The sequence below is a fragment of the Aethalodelphis obliquidens genome, unplaced genomic scaffold (assembly GCF_003676395.1).
Source record: "Aethalodelphis obliquidens isolate GAN/ISIS:26980383/991018 unplaced genomic scaffold, ASM367639v1 scaffold43, whole genome shotgun sequence".
Taxonomy (NCBI): Eukaryota; Metazoa; Chordata; class Mammalia; order Artiodactyla; family Delphinidae; genus Aethalodelphis; species Aethalodelphis obliquidens.
In genome coordinates, this window is record NW_020837987.1 from 13,235,955 (window position 1) to 13,257,933 (window position 21,979).

A 21,979-nucleotide genomic window follows, 5' to 3' on the forward strand; every position below is an offset into this window, starting at 1 on the left:
TGGTTGCCAAGGGCAGTGGGTGGGGTAGGGAAGGAGTGGGAGTTTGGGATTAGCAGACGCAAACTATTATATATGGGATGGATAAACAACAAGGTCCTACTGTGTAGCACAGGGAACTATATTCAATATCCTGTGATAAACCATAATGGAAAAGAATAGGAAAGAGAATGTATATATATTGGGTTGGCCAAAAAGTTTGTTTGGTTAGTGAATACATTGTTCAAGAAAGCTCTTGGTGAAAATGAAAAATGTGTCTTTTTATTTTTACTTAAAACCGAACGAACTTTTTGGCCAACCCAACATATGTATAACTGAGTCACTTTGCTGTACAGCAGAAATTAACACAACATTGTAAATCAACTCTACTGCAATAAAATACATTCTAAAAAGAGCAGGAGGCTGGGAAGGTGGAGGCAAGCTATCACAACAGCTCTGCCTAGCAGTTCTCAACCTATCAGAACCACAGGCCCTTCCCAAGACAGGCATTTTGTGTCACTCCTCTCTACTCCGGAAGAAATGCAGAGATGACACAACTTACCCACACGTATCAGGTCAGCACAATGCCCCAACTCATGTACGAAGGAAACAGAGGGAAAGCAATTCACAATGAAAAAGCACGCATTTCAATCTGTGGCCGCTTGGCCAGAGATTTTTTTTTTTTTTTGACAACGACCTACACTTATCTATTCCATAGCATCGCTGATAAGCAAAATACAAAGCAGGTTCTGGTGTCTGGATCCACCCCAACTCACTTCCAAAACAGTTATATTCCAAAGCTTTATCTGGAAGCCACGAGGACACATGACCGAGTTGCCAGGCCCCCGTGCCTGTAAGTGGTATCACCTGACCAACTCTCCACACCCCTTGGGCCGGGCAGCCGAGGGGGGCCTGAGGAGACACGTGTGAGTGTGAACACGGAAGGGCGGAAACAGCCTCGGCCCCTCGGTCCCGTCTGGCAGCGAGGCCGGGCGGCACTGGCTGCCACCTACTCTCCACTCCTCACTATGTAAGGAGGAGAAATCCTTCTTCCTTTGCGCCAGCGTGGCTGGGTTTTGTGTTACTGGCAGAGGGAAGTATCCTAGTGGACACAGTCTGCAGCGGGTCTGGTGCGATGTCAGCACCTAATGAATGTGTCTTGAGCGAACGCGTGGGAGGGTTCTGATCTCAGCTCCTCTGGTTCTGACGACCCCATGACTCTCTTCCATTCCCGGTCAATCTTCCTCAGGCACCTTGTCCTCTCACGAAACCCTCAAACCTCTTCTTCCTTAAGCGCTGGTGCTGTGCAAGGTGTGACTCAAAGCCCCGCCCCTCTCCTCCCCAGAGACCCTCTCCCTGGGCACGAGAACTGGCCAGCACGTAACCAGGCCTCCAAAGTTCAGGGCTCCCAGATCCTGCTCTGTGACCCAGATCTCCTGAGCTTTGTTTCCTCGATTGTTGGGTGGCCCACAGATACAGGTTGGTCCCAAGCTGAATTTAGTAACTTCCCCTGGACCGGCCTGCCCCTCAAGGTGTCCTGACCTGGTGGTGGGTCCATCATGATGGACCCGGGGGTATTCTTCTCACCTCCTCCATCCCTGACCCCCGCAGGCAGTTCCCTCCTGGGCCCCGTCTCCCTTCTCTTGCCCTCTCCTCTGCTGCCCACAGCTCCCCTGGACCTCTGCCCCACTTCCTCCCCGGCCTCCTGGTTTCCTGTCCATCCTCCACACGGGCCCAGAACTAACCCTGCCCTTTGCCTGCTCAGGACCTTTCCACAGCTCCCTGACGCCATCACAATAAACACGGAGCATTCAAGGCCCTTGGTGGGCAGGAGGCCCCGTCCACATGGCCAGCCAGCCTCTCCTAAGCACCAAGGACTCGGCCCTCGGAGGCTGCCGGCCCCGCCCACACCCTGCTCTTTCCTCATCTCCCCTCGTGACTCTGCTGGTCAAAGCCCAGCTACCTCCACAAGCCCCAGCCCTCAGTCCCGGCCCCGTCCTGCTCTGGGCCTGCAGCACCTCCTCCCACCCCGACCGGGTCTCAGCGCAGACCTGGTCCTGCTCTCCCCCCCAGCACCCCGCTCGCTGCCCTCGCTCTCCCCGTCTCTCCACCTTCCCAGTCCCCCTCCATCATCTCCCAGGTGCTCCCGGCCTCTCCACTCCCTCCCTCGAAGCTCCCCCCACCACCGCTGGGGCTTCCACCACAGTGCCCCCCTCACCTGTGGCCTGGGCCACCGCCTTGAGGAGGATGCCGTCGCCAATGCCGAGCTCCAGGCCCTGCTGGGGCGGCCCCAGGCGGTTGAGGCTGAGGTAGAGGATGGGGAGGAGGTCAGCAGGTGACAGGGCCGCCACGGAGCGCAGGAGGTTGCTCAGTGTCTCCACCATCCGGAGCCTGCAGGAGGGGACGGGGCGGGGGGATGTGTGTGACCACCTGGCGTTTCAGGACCAATGTGGGGCGGCGGTGGCGGGATAAAAGGAATCCGGGAACACAGACGAGGAGAGGGCTCACGACCAGTGCCCGGTGTGTGACCCGAGCCACAGGCACCGTCACAGGCTGCTGGGGGGAAAAGGAATTCCATTTGACCGTCATCTGTACAGAAGTAACAGCTGACGCATATGGACTGTTTTCTAGGTGCAGGCACTGGTGTTAAGCCCTCTGCATCCTCTAACTCCCTGAACTCTCACAGCTCCCCTGAGCTAGATATTATCTGATTTTACAGGCAAAGGAATGGAGGCGTGGAAAGATCATGTAACTTGCCCAAGGTCACAGAGCTAGTATCAGACTGAGATGGGGTTCTCGCTACAAACAAGACCTGGATTTCCTCTAACGTCGAGGCATGTCAGCCAGGTGGCGGCTACTTCTGACTACCTAGGCTACACTCCGTTCCTGCCACCAGGAGGTGGGGGCTGTTTCCTCACGCCAGGGGTCTGGGCTCACCCTCACATCTTGCTCTGACCCACAAATGAGGCAGAAATGATGGCTGGGCCTCCTGAGCCTGGGCCTCCAGAGGGCCTGCAGCCACTCTCGTGGCCATGCCCGTGGCCTGTGATCTCGTGTGTCAGGGTGAAGCTGAGAGAGGAGAGGTTAAAAGGATTAAGCAGCTGGAGGCACAGAGGCTGCCAAAGAGACAGAGCCCGAAGGGCCTTCACCCAGCGGCCCCGGCCAGGCCGGCCTGGTTAATTACCGTGCAGAAACCTCTTCGATCTTCTCAAACGTCCGGGCCACAGCCAGGTAAGGGACTCTGCGGGAGGAAAAGAGAAAACAAGAGCTGTGCGTACACCCACGCTGCCCCTCCAGCCACCTTCCTCCCCACACCTCCCTGGGGACAGCCTTGCTAAATCCCCAGATGCACGCAACCCCGCCCAGCCACTGCCTGGGGCTTTCTCTCCGTCCCCTTCAGAGCTGCCGATGGTCCTCCCAAAACACGGAGGGGAGAGATTTGCCAGTTTTCTCCCACTGAAGCCTCCGGAGACAGGGCCTCCCGCAGTGCCAGGGACTGGAGAAGGACAGTCTGGGGAGGGCCAAGCCTCACCTCTGGCCCACCTTCCAGCAAGCATCTTCGACGGGATGGTAGTTGTTCTTGGCAGGATTGTAGCTGGATGGGTCCAGGTGTCTGTGGAGGGAAAAGGGAGACTGTAGGGTAGATGCCTGGGTCGAAGGGAAGTCATTCCTCCCGCTAATATTTATTGAGCACCTACTAAGTGCCAGGTACTATTCCAGGCACAAGGGCACAGAAGAGAATGAAAACAAGTTTGCTAACCTGGAGCTCACATTCCAGAGGGAAAGTCAGGGGGAAAAGACAAACAAACAAAAAAACGTAAGTGAATAAATCATTTTAGATAAACAATATTTTAGAAAACCAAGTAGGGGGAGGAATCACGATGGTAGGTGCTACTTCAGAGGGCGGCAGGGGAAGGCCAGAGGAGATGTTTGGGCAGAATGATGTGAGGAGTGAGCAGTGTGGGTACCAGAGAGAAGAGCATTCCAAGTGGGGGGAATGGTGAGTGCAAAGGCCCTGTGGCAGACACACGCCTGGCATGTTTGAGGAAAAGAAAAGGGGTCAGCGTGGCTGGAGTGGAGCAGCGTGATCTGAATGCTTTTCAAAGTCCACTCCAAGAGGCAAGGACCTCCCCCGGCCTCTCGGCCAATCCCTCCCTCACACTCTGGCTGGAACAGCAGGAGGAGGGTACAGTCCCTGGGTGCCACAAAGAGCCAGGAACCGTGTTAAGAGCACTACATCTGCTAGCAATCAGCCCTGTGGGCAGGGACTCTTCTACCCTCCATATCCAGATAAGGAAACTGGGCACAGAGTGGTTAAGTAGCTCACCTGAGGTCACACAGCTAGTAAGCACCACAGTTCCAGAGACTGTTCTAAACCTCTACATTATACATGCCTCTAGAAATGCCTCACACTGACCCCAATAGAGCCACCGCAGTCACGCTCATTTGGGTTAAAATCCCTGCTCCATCACTGACCAGCTGTGTCGTGGTGAGGAAGCAGCTTCCCTCTCTGAACCACAGTGTCTCCATCTATACGATGGAGCCACCAGGAGTCCCTACCCTGACATGTTGTCATGAGGTTAAGGAAGAAATTATGGTGAGGGTTCCCACTCCTTGGTGCACTCTGTGGGGAGCATTTTTAGAACAACACTGACTCCCCAGCCTCAGGCCAATTTCTCTACCGAATGTGGGGGGACAGAAGGGCGAGGGAGAAGACTTCAGATTTTTTTCAACTCTTCAGCTGATCCTGATACACAGACAGGGCTGAAGATGGCTGAGCTGGACAGAGCATGCTCAGTGAGCTGTAAGGACTCAGCGTTTGGTAAGTGGTAGCCCTCCTGGTCCTTCCTATCATTACAATGAGAGACGGCGGAGCGCGGTGGGTAAGAAATTCTACAGCCACACTGCCTGGTTCAAATCCCAGCTCCACCATACATCCCGTCTGCGACCTCAGCAAGGCAATCAAAATTAGGAACAATAACAATAACAACAATAATAATAGCAGCCACAGCTTGCTGAGCTTGCGCATGGCCTGGCCCAAGTCTAAATGCTCCAAACCCTCAGGAGGAAACTGGCCCAGAAAGGCTAAGCCACTTGGCCAAGGTCACACAGCTGACAAAGGTAGAGCTGGGATTTCTAACCTCTCCACAATACTGTCCTGCCTCCAAGCCTCACTTTTCTCACCTGTGAGATGGGGATATCAACAGAAACAACACACAAAGTCGCTGTGAGGCTTCGATGCATTAGGATATGGAAGGCACACTGCCTGCTGCCTGGCACACCGTTAACAGTGGATAAAAGAGTGTGTTTTTGCCACTGATAAGCCCCCATTTTAAAAGCAAGGAAATTGGAGGCCCTGAAAGTTTGTCTCCTGGAGGCAGCCATCAGCGATCAAACTGGGAATATGGCATAAGCAAAACCATCACAGGGCGTCCCTGGTGGCGCAGGGGCTGAGAATCCGCCTGCCAACGCAGGGGACACGGGTTCAAGCCCTGGTCCAGGAAGATCCCACATGCCGCGGAGCAACTAAGCCTGTGCGCCACAACTACTGAACCTGTGCTCTAGAGCCCGTGAGACACAACTACTGAGCCCGCGTGCCACAACTACTGAAGCCCGCGCGCCTAGAGCCTGTGCTCCGCAACAAGAGAAGCCACCGCAATAGAAGCCCGCACACCACAATGAAGAGTAGCCCCTGCTCACAGCAACTAGAGAAAGCCCACACGCAGCAACGCAGACCCAACGCAGCCAAAACTAAATATAAATTAATTAATTAATTAAAAACAAAACAAAACGATCATAGTATCACATGAAATAAAAATCAGGACATAAAACTTCATGTCAGACAATGATTTTGTTAGAGAAACTTATTTATAAATAACCTAAGCATGGACACAGGCCCAGAAGGCAAGATGGGGCAGTGCTGAAAAAGAGGCCAGGCTTAGGAACCAAGTGGACCCAGGTTTCAGGCCTGGCCCTACCCCCGCCTCCCTGTGTGACCCAGGGAAGATGACCTAACTTCTCTGGGCTACTAGTCTCAATGTCTGTGCAATGGCTAAAATACCTGCTTCCTCTGCAGGACTACTGCAGGGATGAAGTAAAAAGGCGTAACAGAAACCTTTAGCACCGGGTCTGACACATAGTAGGCGTCCAAGAAAAGGAGTTGGCCGTTCCTACGGTGCAGTCACATGCTGAAATGGGGCCATTTAATCTCAGTAATCAGGTCTCAACCGGGGTACAAAATTGCCATTAAGAATCCCCCCAAAATTTTTATTAGAATAATTAAACCCTAATCACAAAATTTTAAGGCTGAAAGAATGTTTGGTGACTACCGGTCTCATTTTCGGAGGCCTACCTACAATCAGGTCAGAGAGATCTTGGACTCACTGCCTTATTCTGTTTAATCTGCTGTCATCTCTACAATAGATCCTGACTCACCCCTTGGTCTCGTCCTTTCTCAGAGCGCTGGGTCCCTCTTCTTTTGCTTCTTGTTTGATCGCTGGCTTCCGGGGAGCTGGGAATGAAGCAGGGAAATGGTGGGTCCTTTCTCCTTCTGACAGCCCCTGCCTGCCAACCACTCTCCAGCCAGCATTGCGAGAGGCGAGTTACACTTTCTAACCAAGTTAGACTTTCTAACCCACGGGAAGGCCGTACTTTCTGGAGAAAGATCCACCCGCCTCTCCCCGGTGCAACCCTGCAAGGTGAGGGGGAGAAACTCACAGAAGAAACTGCTGAGCGTCTTGGGAGCTTTGGGGGGAGGCTTAGCCTGGCCGTCCTCCTGTGGTCCCTGCTTCACGGCCACCTTGGGCTCTGAAACGCTTTCTGTTGGGGGCTTTGCTTTGAAAGCGAGAGAGGTCAGATGGTGATGCAAACTATTTTTTTAACCTCAAGGTCATTCTGACCCTGAAGATGGAAGACATAATCAATTCTGCCCCTTTCCTTTCCATAGTTTCATTTTGGAGCCTCTCAGGCCTGATGCTTTAGGACTAACTAGTGGAATTCTAGCATCTGGCCTGAGATTGGAGACTTACGGATGGTGGGAAAAAAATCTCGGTACGATAAGAAGAAAATATTCCCACTTCTGCAGGTGCAGAAAATCAGATACGATCCTGCATCCTAAAAATATCCCCACAGCGTTCTTTCTGCCATGGGAGTCTTCTGGACACCTCCCTGTAGGAGCTGTTCTATGGCCTGGAGGGTAACTTTAACCTCTAAAATCTTGTAACTCACCCTGGTTATCTAACTTAAAAAAATTATTGCTCGGGACTTCCCTGGTGGTCCAGTGGTTAGGATTCTGCACTTCTACCGCAGGAGGAGCAGGTTCGATCCCTGGTTGGGGAACTAAGATCCCACATGCCGTGTGATGTGGCCAAAAAAATTTTTTTTAATTAAAAAATTTTAAAATTATTGCTCAATTAATAACATACAGTGCCTACAATTTCTGAAAGATATTTTGTTGGAGGATGACTGGCTCTTTTTTTCCTCACATGCACAGAGGAAAAATAACAATAAAAATAATAATAGCGGACTTCCCTGATGGTCCAGTGGTTAAGACTCTGCACTCCCAACTCAGGGGACCCGGGTTCGATCCCTGGTCAGGGAACTAAACTAGATCCTGCATGATGCAACTAAAAGATCCTGCACTCGGCAATGAAGATCCTGCATGCCACAACTAGGACCCAGCACAGCCAAATAAATAAATAAATATTTTTTTAAAAAAATAATAATAGCAATAGAACCTATAATTTCCCCTAGAATTTGCATTTGGACAACACACTGGAGAATCTTATTTAAGTCTTATCTCATCTGAGCCTTAAATTAACTGTCCTCCAAAGACATCTGACCCCCAAAACCAGAGAGGTGGGGCTTCAGGGAGGAAGAGGACCAGAAACTCACTGGAGGTCTTCAGGGGCTCAGGGGGTGACCTGGGCTGGTCCCCTTCTTCTGCTTCCTTCTTGTTGCCCCCTTTAGGCTCTGTGAGGCTTTCTGTCGGTGTCTCTAATTCTGAGGACCGATTAAAAAAAAAGCCAGATGGCAAAAAGTCACTATGACCACTCCCTACAAAGGGCATTTCGATTCCCAAGACACTCTGCCCCCGTTTTTTCTTCGCTGTGCTGACTGAACATCTGTGAAGTGACTAGAGGTGTGAGAGCCCGCTCCTGGTCAGCCCTGAACCAGGCAGGGCCCTTGAGGGAAACCAACCCCGATGCTCACCTGGGCAGCTAAGAAACAGAGCGGGCCAGTCTTTTCTTATAAACCATTATTTTAGAATTATTCACTGCAAAATAGAACTGGAAAGTGTTCAAAATGCCAACAGTGACTTGTTAGAGATAAAAATAAAGGTGTTGTTTTTTTTTTAAGCTGACTGGAAAAAAAAAAAAAATCCACCTCCAGGGTAATAATAAAAACTGCATCAACTAACTTGGGAAAAATCTGCCTCAGTAGAAAGAAGCCCTACCTCACCCCCCAAAATCCCCAGACACAGACAATGGCTAAAACTGCATGATTTATAGTAAAATTTGTTACTGACTAAAAATTGCCAACTGGAAATCAAATCTCCACCAAACTCAGATCTTCCCCGGGAAAGATAAACCTAATAAGGACCTTTTATTAAACAAACACATTGACAGTGGCAAAGGCTACGATTATTATAATCTCGTACAGGCCCCAAATGATCAATGGATCAGGTCTTTATGGTTGTGTTTCCCACGGAGGACATTTTACATTTTCAAGGGAAATTGGTGACATCTGCTGGACACCGTATGACCTACTAGCTCAGGGTATTTTGCTTGTCAGTATTAGATCACATTCTTGGCAATTCCTGACGTTAGCTTTCTGCAAGGCTGGGTACTCACTGGTGGTGTGATAAAAACCAAGTACTGCACAAAAATCACCAAGGAAAGTGGCAGTGTTCAACCGGATTCCAAAGTCTGAGCAATTGTGCAGTGCCCAGGAGACATCACAATTAGTAACTAATTATGATTATTTAACAGTGAAATTAAATATTATTTTTCCTTTCAACGTTATATGTATTATTTTCTCAAATGCCCAAGTTGCTAGAACATAAATAAATAGTTGTTCAGACATAACAACTTAACAAACCGAACAGTAAAGGTATTGGCCTTGAGGCACCGTGAAAAAGTTGCTAAGGCACCATGGGCCCTGGAAGTTGGCGAACCTCTCTGCTTTCTGGTAAGATTTACAACAAAAAACAAACCATTTAGAGGAAAATATATTCCATATGAGAAACATAAAAATAGAAGAGAAAAATGAGAAGCTGCATATGAATTCGTACTGAATTAAGATGGCCAAACGAATGTATTCCAGAATGTTTTCATGACAAAATTCCCCGGGTGGGGCTGTGGGATTCTGACGGACTCGTGTGGATTCTTGGACAGAGGTGTCAAATCAGTGGGGTCCTCACAGCCTGCCCTCTCAGACAGGCCCCCGCCCCTCCAGATCACACTTGCGCACGCACACACACACACACACACACACACACACACGCACTCAGTCCCACACGCCCCCCCCCCCCCAGATCACACTCTCTCTCTCTCTCTCTCTCTCTCTCACGCACACACACACACACACACACACACACACACACACACACAGAGTCAGTCCCCAACCCCAGGGCCTTACCTTCTTCCTCCTCCTCCTCCTTCTTCCTCTTCTTCTTGGTTCCTCCGTCCTCGTCCTTGCCCTGCTCTTGCAGGACATCCTGAAATGTCCGTTTGGAAAGCTGCTTCCGGGCTGGGAAGGCAAAGGGCTCAGTCTGGGCTCCTTGCCCGCCCGCCTGCCCCACCCCGGTGAGCTCAGACCCCGCGATGATAGGGCCCTGAGAAGGCTCTGGGCCCCTGCCCTCCTCCGCCTGCCCACAGCCACGGCTGCCGTGCAGGCCGCTCCTGCTTCCTGGCTGTGTGACCCCGAGCAGGTTCCTTCATCTTAGGAGCCAACAGCCACCCTCCTCTCTGCCTCACCTCTCACCACACACTATCCTCAAACCCTTCCTGCTCCCCAAATTACACCTTATTGCCCAGAGACGCCGAGGTGGATGGGATTCCCCCGTGTGCCGTGCTGTTCCCACCTGGAGGCCTTTGCACGGGCTGTCCTGGCTGCAACCCTTCCCAACCGCCCTTTCTCAGCACAGCCAACCCTAACCCATCTTCCAAGACTCAGGCCAGATGGTGCCTCCTCGGGCCCTCAATCCAGAGCTCCCCTAGCATCCGGCGTTACCACTATTCTTCCTTATACCAGCACCACCAGTGGAAATATGCAGTGAGCCACGTACATCATCTTTAACTTTCTAGTGGCTACACTGAGAAAAGGAAAAACAACCAGGAGAGTTGTTTGAACAATATCGTTTACTTAACCCAATAAATCCAAAATACGATGATTCCAACATGTTTTGAATATTAAAAGAAATGAGCAACATTCCTTTTTCTATGCTAAGTCTTCAAAATCCGATGCACTTAAAAGCACATCTCAATTGGGCACTAAATTTTCATCAGAAATACTCGATGTGTTTAGAGTTCATGGAATTTACTGTTGAGAAAGTAGCTTCACATATCCGAGTTGATCAAATTATTGCAAGGCTTCAATAATTGAAACTAGAGTCAGCTTTCCAATTTAAATTGAATTAAAGTAGCATTAAAAATTCAGTTCCTCTACCGTACAGCACAGGGAACTCTACTCAGTACTCTGTAATGACCTACACAGGAAAAGAGTCTAAAAACGGGTGAATATACGTATATGTATAACTGACTCACTTTGCTGTACAGCAGAAACTAACAATACTGTAAATCAATTATACTCCAATAAAAATTTAAAAAAATTTTAGTTCCTCAATCACCACGGTTCAGGATCTCAGCAGGCCGTATCACCCTGCGTCATGTGGGGGGTCTCTCCCCTGTCCCTCCCCTGTGTAAAAATCTTCCCAACCCCCCTGGCGACAGAGGCGCCGCTCCTCAGACGGGCTTTCCATGGACCTTCTCTAGTCTCATTGCTCGTTGTCCCCAACCCCACGCTCTGAGCACCAACACACCTACCATCAGTGCCCCCAAGGCCTTTTCCCCTCCTCAGTCCCTGCTCACTCCTCTTCTGTCCCTCAGGGCTCAGCTTGGTTAAGCTCTCTCCTAGAAGTCTCCCTTGAGTCAGGGGCCCTCCCCTGGGCTCCCACAGTGAGCTGTGTGGCCTCCAGCACTGCACACATCACAGTGACAATAACCAGCATTTACTGAGCGCTTACTGTAGACTGGGCCCAGTTCCAGGCCCTTACACGTATTCACTTTTAATCCTCCCAACATCTCTGGGTGGGAGGTACTGTAATTATCAGTCGTTTTACGGATAAAACCCAGAGAAGGGAAGTCATTTGCCCAAGGTCACACAGCCAGTGGATGGTGGAGCCGTGCTCTTAACCACAACGCTAAAATCGGGGCTGTCACGAGGATGGCTGAATGATGCAGAAATCCAAGTGTGGACAAAGACAGGCAACTGAAAGGGCGAGGCCAGGGGGTCCTTACCCGTGCGACGCTTCGGGATCCCTGACGGGGAGACGACCGTGGGAGAGGTGCTAGAGTGGGAAGGGCTGCTCTCAGGCGGTGTGCCAGGACTGGGAGGGGAGACTTGTGGGGAATCTGGAGCACGCTTCTGGAAGGGGAGAGAAAGAGCAATTCCTGAGTGAGAGGAGGAAGGAGGGAGCACCCAGCTACGTCATTTTCCAAGCACTTGAGAATACAGAGGGACTCAGCCCCACTTAGGCCTCATCCCCTCTTACCTGGGCCATCCCTCCACCATCCTGCGTAGTTTCATGGTCCCAGACTGTCCCTATTATGGACCCCAATAACAATTCTTTTTTTTCTAAAGTAACAGAATCTTTGATTTTTAGCTAGGCATAATACAGCCCAACTAAAAACTATACTTCCCAGGATCCCTTGCAGCTAGGTGTGCTCAGGAGCCCGAGGACTACACTTCCCAGCCTCCCTTACATCTAGGTGTGGTCAGAAGCCCCAGGTCTACACAATGCAATGTAAGGATATACAGGTCCACTGGTTCAAATAACATTCACCTAAAGGCAAGTGGAGTGCCCTGCTCTTCCCACTGGCTGAATGTGGGCATTCACTTGGACAAGGGCATCTAGGGATGGCAAACAACAGTATAGAAGCACCCTGGGGCAGAGTTAGCTGAGGAAAAGACGAAGATGACAAGGAAGAAGCAGCTTCTGAGGGGCCTTGGAGGCTCTGTAAGAAGCAGCTTTGGCCTGAGCTGGCAACGCCAGGGGGTTTGAGCAGGGGGGAGACAGGAGCTCACTTCACCATCGACAGACTGAGAAGTGCTGCACTTCAGACGTTATCCTCAGAGCAGCCAACAGGCATGAAATGACTTAAATGAGAGGAGCAAGTGAGCCGATGCACTTGAAGATAGAAAGCCCTCCCACAACAGGAGAGACTGGACGGATTTCCGAGCCCTTCCTCTGTAGCAGGCGTTCTTCTCTGATCCGTATGTGAATCGACTCACTGCACCTTCACAGCCACCCTACGAGGCGAGGGCTATCTATCGGGAGCTGCTCGTGCCAGCTGAGGCTGCCCAGGCACCCCAGGCCAGGGAGCCGAGCCCAGCCGCCCGGCAGAGGCGGGGTTAGGAGCACAGAGACCAGGCAGGACCACTCCACTCCTCCCCCGCTGGGGCATCATCTCCAGAATTCTCCTGAGCAGCCACTGCACTCAGCTCCAAAGGCCACTGGGAATGATGGTTTCTTCTGGTAAATGTGGGCAGGCTGCTGGGGCCCTACCTGGATTTTGGGGGGCTTGGGGGCTTCCTCCTCCTCGTCCTCCCCTTCGCTGCCCAGGACCCGGGCCATCTTCCTCCCTGGCCTCTTCACTGGAGAGTCGCCCTCAGGTACCACTCTATTCCGCTCCTTCAGCGCCACCCTGGAGGATGAGAAAATGGAGGTTTTATTCCAGCAGATAGAGTGGGGACGCTACTCCCAAATTCTCCAGCCCCTTCATTATGTTTCATTCCCCTCCTTGCCTTTCAAGCATTCAATGAACATTTTCTAGGGGCCTCCTCAGCATATACTCTTAGTCACGCATCCACCCATCCCGCTCTCTGGAGGCCTCCTGTGTGCCCACCCTGTGATGGGTGGTGCTGAGGAGCACGTGAAGTCCCTACTGAGGGCAGAGACTGGCCTCCAACATCCCTTTGGAGACGCTCTTTCAGTCATGCAAGCCCGAGTCCCCTAGGTAGGGACTACATTTCCCAGCCTCCCCTGCAGCCAGGTATGGCCATGTGATGAGTTCTGACCAATAGGATGTTGACACCTGCAACCTGCTCCTGACTGCTTGTCCTCACTGCTCTCTTATCCCTAGAACTTCGACTTGCTGACCCCCTTTGACAATGCAGGTGAAGGCAGGACACAGCAGAGAGAGAGGGAGAGAAAGAACCTGGGTCCCAGTACCACCAAGTGGTACAGAGTCACCTAGCTGCCCCAAACTGCTTAAACAGCTCAGAATCTTTCAAGTGAGAAAGAGGCAATTTTAACTTTAACCAAGTCACCATGACTTTGGTTACTGGTAAAGCAGCCCAACGACTCCCCTAACACCAGCTCTGAGGCACTCCCAGTCTGGTGAGGAACACAGACACGGCCGTCAAAATACAACCAATATGCCTGCTGATGGAAGTCACTTAAGGGGCTGAGAACACAGCTGATTCCTACCGGTTTCTGTACTCATAAAGCTCACGGTCTGGACAAAGACCAAGATGTACACAAACACCTCCCTACTTAGGTCAATGACGGCACGCTCTTGTCATGGAACATTAAAGAGAATAAAGTGAGATCAGATGAAGTGGATGGCTCTAAGACTTTTTTTTGTGGGGAGAGAAAGCAGACTGTCAAATCTGTGAGAGGAGTTGCTGTTGATTTTATTCACTGCTAAACCCACAGAGTCTAGGTGCCCGGCACATAGTAGATTCTCAGTAGATATTTGTTGACTAAATGAATCTATACAGTATGATTCCATGAACGTAAAAGATACATGTTTGCCCATATGTACCTGCAACTTGCATACAGAATAATCCTGCTTTTCCTATTTAAAAATAAATTAAAAATGTGTATTATTATCTGTTGTATGTCAAGCATGTGCCAGCGACTTGAGATATAACAGTGACCAAAATGAGAGTCCCTGCCATCCAACATATAAGTGTGAGAAACACTTATTCATTCAGCAGTTCCCTATTGAGCACCTACTATGTGTCGTAACTAACTGTATTAGGCGCATGTATGTTTTTACGCATAGAAAAAAGGTATGGAAGGATATACCTCAGATTGGTAATAGTAGTTTCTCTGGAGAGTAAAACCGGAAGCACTTCAAATTTTTATTTACCTACTTCTGAGCTGATGTATTAATAATTACCATGTGTAATTCCACATGTGGGTATCTATGCTAGAAAAAAAAATCTGCACGTGTGCCCAAGAAGTCACACATACAGACTAAACTGCAGCATGGATTGTTTCAGCCAAAAAGTGGAAACAACCTAAATACCCATCGGTAGGGGGACGTTAAATAATTTCTACAGCACATCCATAAAATGGAACACAGAGCAGAAGGTAAAAGGGATCCGAGGGTCCTTTGTGTTCAGGAGTGGAAAAAATCTCTAAGTCATACTGTCACTGAAGAAAGCAAGTTCAGGAACCATACACGCAGTATGATCTCTATTTTTCAAGACATTAAAACATGTCACAGAAAATAAAACCACACACAATAAGTGTGTATATATAGCAGTGCAAACACAAAAGGGGCAGATCTAAAAGTCGAGAGTGTTGATAAATCATGACCTCATTCTTACCACTGACTGAGCGTCTTTTATGAACCAGGCACTGTTCTACAAGTCGTTAGTGTGTTAATGCATCAAAGCCACACAGAAAGCCTGACATAGATCATGATACCCTGCTACCCGTGAGGAAACAGGTACAGGAAGTGAAGTTACTTGCCCAGGCTCCCAAACTGTGAGCTAAATCTACCCTGAGTGCATGCTTTGGAAAGCTGACCGGTCCAGGGGCAGGGTCTTCCTGAGAATCTGTGACAAGGACGCTGGAGGAAAGAACATTGTTCTCTTCTATTTAGATGCGGCCAGTGGCAGGGTCTCTGCCTCATGCAGTCTGCTCCAGAATGAAGTCAAGACACTGGGACGGAGCCCTGAAGACAACTCTGAGGCCCTGGATCCAGCTGTGCCTGAAGATGACCCTACCTTTGGCTTGTCCAGTTACCGGAGTCAAAAATTTCCCTGTGGGGCCCTGAGATATTCTGAGCCAGGTCCTGACTGATAAAAGGAACAGATTCACCACATCCCAGCCCCAGAACGTACTTTGGAGGGGACTCTGTTTCTCTGGTGCTGTTGGATATCTCCTTCTCTGGCTTCTTCACTTTGCCCTCTTTCTTGGGCTGGAAAAATGACCTGGAGGAGCAGAGGGTGGGGTGCGGAAAAGTGAATGATAACAGAACCAATAACCCCGCTAACACACACCACATTCCACAGCTTCCGATGCCCGTCCCCGTCCCAGGACGCAACAGAAGGCTTCAAACAACCCCCTTAGACCAATAAGGAAAACTGAGGCTTATCAGATGGAGGAGGCAACGCTCTGCTTATTTTTCTGCCCCAACTTGCCACTCACCTGAGACAGGACACACCCCGATTTCCATTCCACAGGGATTAACTATGCACTTACTACGTGCCAAGGCCTGTCCTTGGAAGCTAGGGGCAGGGCAGTGACCCAGACACATATGCCCCTGCCCTGGAGGGGCTGACACTCTAGTGCGGTAGGCAGACATTAGCAAAGAGGTAAATATAAAATGTCCAAAGGCGTTACGTGCTCTGAAAAAGATAAAGGTGCCCTCCCCTCTACCTGAGCCTGATGAGGCTGAGTGGCTTGCCCCAGAGAGCAGAGTACTGAGAGGGGAAAAACAGGGGCTTGACGGCGTAGGGACCTGGCCAAGCGAGGAAGGTTAACATTGCCTACGATGTCTTGGGGACGTCGTGCACCCCCAATATGAGGCAATGAGAGGGCACCTCACCTCAGTGCCCAAAACCCCAGGCTAATTATGAGAATATCGGACAAACCAAACCGGGGGTAAGGCTACAGGTGTCATGACAAAGAAAGCCTGAGAAACTGTCACCCAGAGGAGGCATGACAGCTAAATTCAACATGGCTCCAAATCAGATCCTGGAACAGAAAAGGACATTAACAGATAAACTGGTGAAATGCAAATGAAGTCTGGAGCTTAGTTAAAAGGAATGTCTCCCTGTTGGTTCCTTATTGTGACCAGTGGACCACAGTGATGTAAGGTGTCAACAACGGAAACCGGGTGAAGGGTGTACAGGGACTCTCTGTACAACTTTACAACTTCCTGGTACGTCTAAAATAATTCCAAAATTAAAAGTTTACTTAATCTTTAAAAAATAAAATAGGGACTTCCTTGATGGTCCAGTGGTTAACATTCTGCGCTCCCAATGCTGGGGGCATGGGTTTGATCCCTGGTCAGGGAACTAAGATCCCACATGCCACACACGGAACGGCCAAAAAAGGAAAAAATTTAAAAATAAAATAAAGCAAGGTGACAGAAAGCAATCAAAAGTGCTATCATCCCAGGAGAGACTGTCCCCAGATTTCTCATCACCTGAGAAAAATGCAGCGTAGGATCTGTGTAAGCCACCAACTCCCAGGTCTCTGTGGGTGACATCCAGGTCTGGATCTGTCTAGAATCCACCCCCTCCTTCTGGGAATAGCCCTCCACGTTCCTCTTGTGATGCCCGTTCCCCCACATTCTCTCAGTCCCTATGGTTCGCGTGGGTCTGCCCTTTCACCCACAACCAGGGCACAGGCCCTGGGCCTGGACACTCAAGGCCCTGCATCCCTGGGGCTACGACAGTGGCTGGCTCAGGGTCCGGCATGCGGCCCAAGGTGGGCCAATGAAACTTAACTCTAGATATTGTTGTGACAGCTGGGAGAGAGACCACCTCTCTCCACCGGGATTGCTGACTCTAGGGTACTAAAAGCCTAAGGAAGACAGCCTGCCAGAGTGATACAATATCCAAGAAAGCAGAGCTGAATGATGGAGACAGAGTCCCAGTGAGAAAGTCTGGACAACTGGATCTGACTATTAAAGCCAAGTTTCGGGCTTCCCTGGTGGCACAGTCGTTGAGAATCTGACTGCCAATGCAGGGGACACGGGTTTAAGCACTGGTCCCGGAGGATCCCACACGCTGCGGAGCAACTAGGCCAATGAGCCACAACTACTGAGCCTGCGCGTCTGGAGCCTGTGCTCCGCAACAAGAGAGGCAGTGACAGTGAGAGGCCTACGCACCGCGATGAGGAGTGGTCCCTGCTCGCCGCAACTGGAGAAAGCCCTCGCACAGAAACGAAGACCCAACACAGCCAAAAATAAATAAATAAATTAATTAATTAATTAATTTTTAAAAAAGCCAAGTTTCTACTACACAAGCCAAAGAATTCCTTTTCTGTTTTTCCTGAAGCCGGCCTGACTGAGTACCGGGTTCCTCAAGCCAGGCATTACCGGCATTTCAGGCCAGATCACTCTTCGCTGTGGAGGGCTACCCGGGGCATTGTAGGATGTTTAGCAGCCTGCCTGGTCTTTATCCACTAGATGCTAGTGGGAAATTCCCTCTCCCCCCAGGTGGTGACAACCAAAAATGTCTGTTGTTCCCTGGGGGACAAAACTGCCCCCGATTGAGAACCAGGGGTCAGGGTCTCTGAACCTTGCAACTAAAAATTCTGGTTACTACACTACCTATTTTTCCGATCCCCTTTCCCACTTTCCGTACTGCTCAACTCCTGGAAATCCCTACGTGAAGACTAACCTGAGTTCTTCTAAGATAAGGCGCAGAGTCAGAGAGGGGAGCAGAGAACTTGGAGTATGTAAGCCGGTGGCAGGGGCAGGGGTGTGGGGAGGGTACTTACATAATACTTCGCTGCATGATGGCGTCAGAATCCTCCCCTCCCCTGTCCTCCTCTTCTCCAGTGGGCAGTTCCTGAAGTAGACATCCAAATACTTGGTGAGGATACTGATTGTGCAGGGATCAAAACAGAAACTTCCACACACTGAGGTTTGGGGAAATCACCCTGAAATCTACATCACCTGGCTTGAACTTGACGCTCACTGAACAGCCCATCATATGGCCTGTCAAACGTACAACGTGCAGCTGCTTTAACCAACTAAAGAAGAGAATGCATTTACCAGAAATAAAGAACGTCCACTCTGAAGATAGGGATAAATGTCTCCCTTCCTATGACAGCTGGGCTAGTAGCCCTTCAAAGACAAGGTTCCCTTCCCAGGTGCCACGGCCATACTGACTCACTGTGTCTGCATGCTAATCTTTTTTTTCCCTCTTTTTGAAACCTTGAAGGAATGTACTCCCGGTCGTGTTTGATGTACGTTCTTTGTTCTAACAAGATATAAAACTGTGCTGAAAACCATGCTTCTCTGGAGCAGTTCCTCAGAACTGAGAGGCTGTCTCCTGAACTACAGTCCTCCGTTTGGCTCGAATAAAACTTTTTTTTCTATTCCCATTATAGATCGTTTCTCAATTATTTACATTGACACTTCTTTTCAGAAAGAAAAAAACCCCACAAAATCAGAAACATGAGTTTCCCCATCAAGAAGAAACTCCAGTTTTTACAGACCAAAATGATTTGCTGGTGAGATTTATTAGTGAAGAAAAGGGGTCTGAGTCAGAGAACAGGCGCTTCCTTTACCGTATGGAGCCTGCTTTTTGTCTAATACAATGACATACTGAAGACCAAAAGGTTTTGTTCAGTTGGGTTTTTTTTTTTTAGCTAAATTTTCAGGTTAGTGAAAAAAATTTTTGCATTGATTATATAATATGCTACAATGGCTGTGAGACATGGCAGTTCATCAAATCATACCCACAGGGCTAAATAAATCAGCTGTTGAGCTGTTTCTAAGGTATACTGTTAAGACCCTCGTGGGGGGCACACCAATCTCAAAAGGGTGCGGACTGGATGATTCCATTTACATGACATTCTCCAAAGGACAAAACTCACATGGAGATGAGCAATTGCCAGGGGGCGGGGGCTGTGAAGGGGTAGGTAGCATAGGGAGTTCCTCTGGGGAGACGGCACTGTTCTGTATCTCAATTGTGGTGGTGCGTCCACAGATCTCTGCATGGGATCAAACTGCATAGACAGAGACAGTCACACACACACAGGAGCGCATGTAAAAACTGAACACGGGCTAGAATCCAGCTAACAGTACTGTCCAAGGCTAATTTCCTGGTTTTAATACTGGATTACACTAATATAAGATGTCACGGGCTTCCCTGGTGGTGCAGTGGTTAAGAATCCGCCTGCCAATGCAGGGGACACGGGTTTGAGCCCTGGTCCCGGAAGATCCCACATGCCACGGAGCAACTAAGTCCGTGCATCACAACTACTGAGCCCGCAAGACACAACTACTGAAGCCCGTGCGCCTAGAGCCTGTGCTCTACAACAAGAGAAGCCACTGCAATGAGAAGCCCGCGCACTGCAACAAAGAGTAGCCCCCGCTCGCCACAACTAGAGAAAGCCCGCGTGCAGCAATGAAGACCCAATGCAGCCAAAAATAAAATTAAAAATAAATTTAAAAAAAAATGATGTCACCTCTGGGGGAAGATGGGTGTACTATTTTTACAACTTCCTGTGAGTCTCTAATTATTTCAAAATAAAAAGTAAGAAACAAAACAGAATGAAGGCACTATTACTGCTATAGAAAGAAGGCCTAGATCTAGTAACATTTTAACTAATAATAAATAATAAAGGAGGCAGAACAGTGGATATAATATGCTATTGATTTTGCAAGACAAGGGAAAATAAGAATATACATATTCGTTAGTACTGCTTATTTCAGCCAATCAGAAACTCTGGAAAGATAACCAAGAAAGCAACAGAAGTGGCTGGGGCCGACAAGGTGACGGGCTGTGAGCCGAACTGGTCACTGTGTACCTCTGTCCTGATTTTATTTTGAACCATACATATTTATTACCTGTTTGACTTTTTTTTAAAATAGTAAATCTAAGCCCCAGATAACTTTTCTAATTCTCTTTCTCAGCCCCCCACTGGCTCTTCCCTCTGGTGAGGCCCTGCCCGCCCCCCCACCCAGGGCCAGTCCCCTTTGGCCCAGCTCCGAGCTGATAGGCTGCCAGGAAGCCTCCCGGGGGCACCTGCTGGAAGAGCAGCTCACTTTCCTGGCCTCTCACGGTGGTTAATTAGTACTTCTCTCATCACACTTATTGCATCCACCCCGTGGTCCCCAGATTACGTTCAGTTTAACTTTCCAAACAGATGTGGGGCTCCGGAGCCATGGGGCTGTGCCTGGTTCACTCCCATCTCCTCCAAAAATTATTTCCCAACCTTCAGACATTCTTCATACCACCTTGGCAATTTCCACCATATCTAGGAAAACCCTGGATTTTTTTTCACTGAATTATTTTTTCTGTCAAAGAATCAACTTCTTATGAACTGGGGTGCTTAGTGGGCGGTAGGCACTCTTCCAAAACTTTATATGAATTAATTCATGCAAAAGCTATTACAATTCATCATTGTCCTGATTTTACAAATGAGGTGACAGAAGCACAGAGAGGTCGAGTAACCTGCTCAAGGCCACACAGCCTAATGAGTCGCAGAGCCAGGATCCAAAGCCAGTCGTCTGGCTCCAGAGTCCGTGTCCTTAACCACTAACATTCTGAGGGTGAGGAAGGAAGGGGTCCCTCCATATTGGGATCGAGGGAGATGGAGGTGGCCCTAGATCTGGGGGCTGTTGAGATAACAACTGTACCAACGATAATGTGACCCCATACTACCCAACCACCCACTCAAGCATTTCCAACTGTTATCCCCATGTCACCGATGAGAAAAGTGAGGCACAGAAAGGTTAAATCACTTGTCCTGAATCACAGAGCTCGTGAGCAGCAAACGGGGGATCCAAATTCAGACACCCTGGCTCCAGATCCTAGGCACCCTGCACTCCCATTTCTGTCACTCCCACAGGCAGAACAGCAACGCCTGCCACAAATAGGAGACAGCCGCAAAAATAAAAAGAACAAAACCAGATGATTAGGTTGTAGTTCAAAGCACTGGCTGCTGGACGCTCTGAGCCCAGACCTGCTGCTTTCTCTTTGTTCAAAGCGCTAACTAGCCAAGTGCTGGAGGGGGCTGTGAAAGGCACCCTGCACCAAACGGAGCCTTTCTAAGACAAACTGAAAGAGAATATAAAGGGATTAACTTTCTCCTTATGAGCGTTAGTGTTATTTAATGTCATACCCACACACCACTTCCAGTTTCCTTAAGTACTTCTGTTAATTTTTTAATGTGTGAAACTCAAATCAGAAAAAGCCTTTACTGCTTAAAGAAGCATGCTGAAATAAACAGGGACAAAATGTCATGATGTCTGTAAACTAGTTCAAATATTTCAGCAAATGCCTGAAGTTTGCTTTAAAATAATTCAGGGTTTTTGGGGGGAATTAAGGAGCATATAGACGAAATAAGAATGAACTATTCTGATAATTCCTGGGGCTGGGTAATGGGTACACAGGGATTCATGACACTACTCTCTACTTTTGTGTATGTTTGAAACTTCTACAATAAACGTTAAATTTTTTTATTCAGAAAATCAGACGGTGCAAACATAGCAAAATGTTAACAGCTGTAAAGTCGAGGTGGCGGCGCATTATTCTAGTTGCTCTACTTTTCTGTCTGAAAGTTTTTATGAGTCAAAGGCGAAAAAGTAACCTAAAATTGGGAATAAAAATATAATTTGTGTATACAGCCCAAAGCTCAGAATTCATGAAAATCAATAAGGTAGTGAATAACCCAGCCCCTTTCCCCCTCAAAAAACACTAGTATTGGTACGAGTCCCTCACTTGAGAAAGTTCTAATCTATCCTGGACATGAATTATCTGTCAAAGTCAAGATCTTTTCTTCCCAACCAGCCAGGGA

General features: G+C 49.1%; 1 protein-coding gene across 2 annotated transcripts in view; it reads right to left on the reverse strand.

Annotated features, from left to right (window-relative positions):
- Positions 1-21,979, reverse strand: part of LIG1 (DNA ligase 1) — a 41,676-nt gene that overhangs the window by 13,919 nt on the left and 5,778 nt on the right. Inside the window, exons 2-12 of one of the 2 annotated variants that reach the window (XM_027080022.1) lie at positions 17,948-18,018; positions 15,337-15,426; positions 12,764-12,902; positions 11,496-11,622; positions 9,616-9,726; positions 7,870-7,977; positions 6,694-6,810; positions 6,412-6,487; positions 3,509-3,589; positions 3,161-3,217; positions 2,195-2,367 (exon numbers count right to left, since the gene is read on the reverse strand). In XM_027080022.1, coding sequence (XP_026935823.1) covers positions 2,195-2,367; positions 3,161-3,217; positions 3,509-3,589; positions 6,412-6,487; positions 6,694-6,810; positions 7,870-7,977; positions 9,616-9,726; positions 11,496-11,622; positions 12,764-12,902; positions 15,337-15,426; positions 17,948-17,964 — 1,096 coding nt within the window. In that variant the 5' untranslated portion in view covers positions 17,965-18,018. The remainder of the gene's footprint in view (positions 1-2,194; positions 2,368-3,160; positions 3,218-3,508; positions 3,590-6,411; positions 6,488-6,693; positions 6,811-7,869; positions 7,978-9,615; positions 9,727-11,495; positions 11,623-12,763; positions 12,903-15,336; positions 15,427-17,947; positions 18,019-21,979) is intronic. The other variant, XM_027080023.1, reaches the window with a different exon arrangement.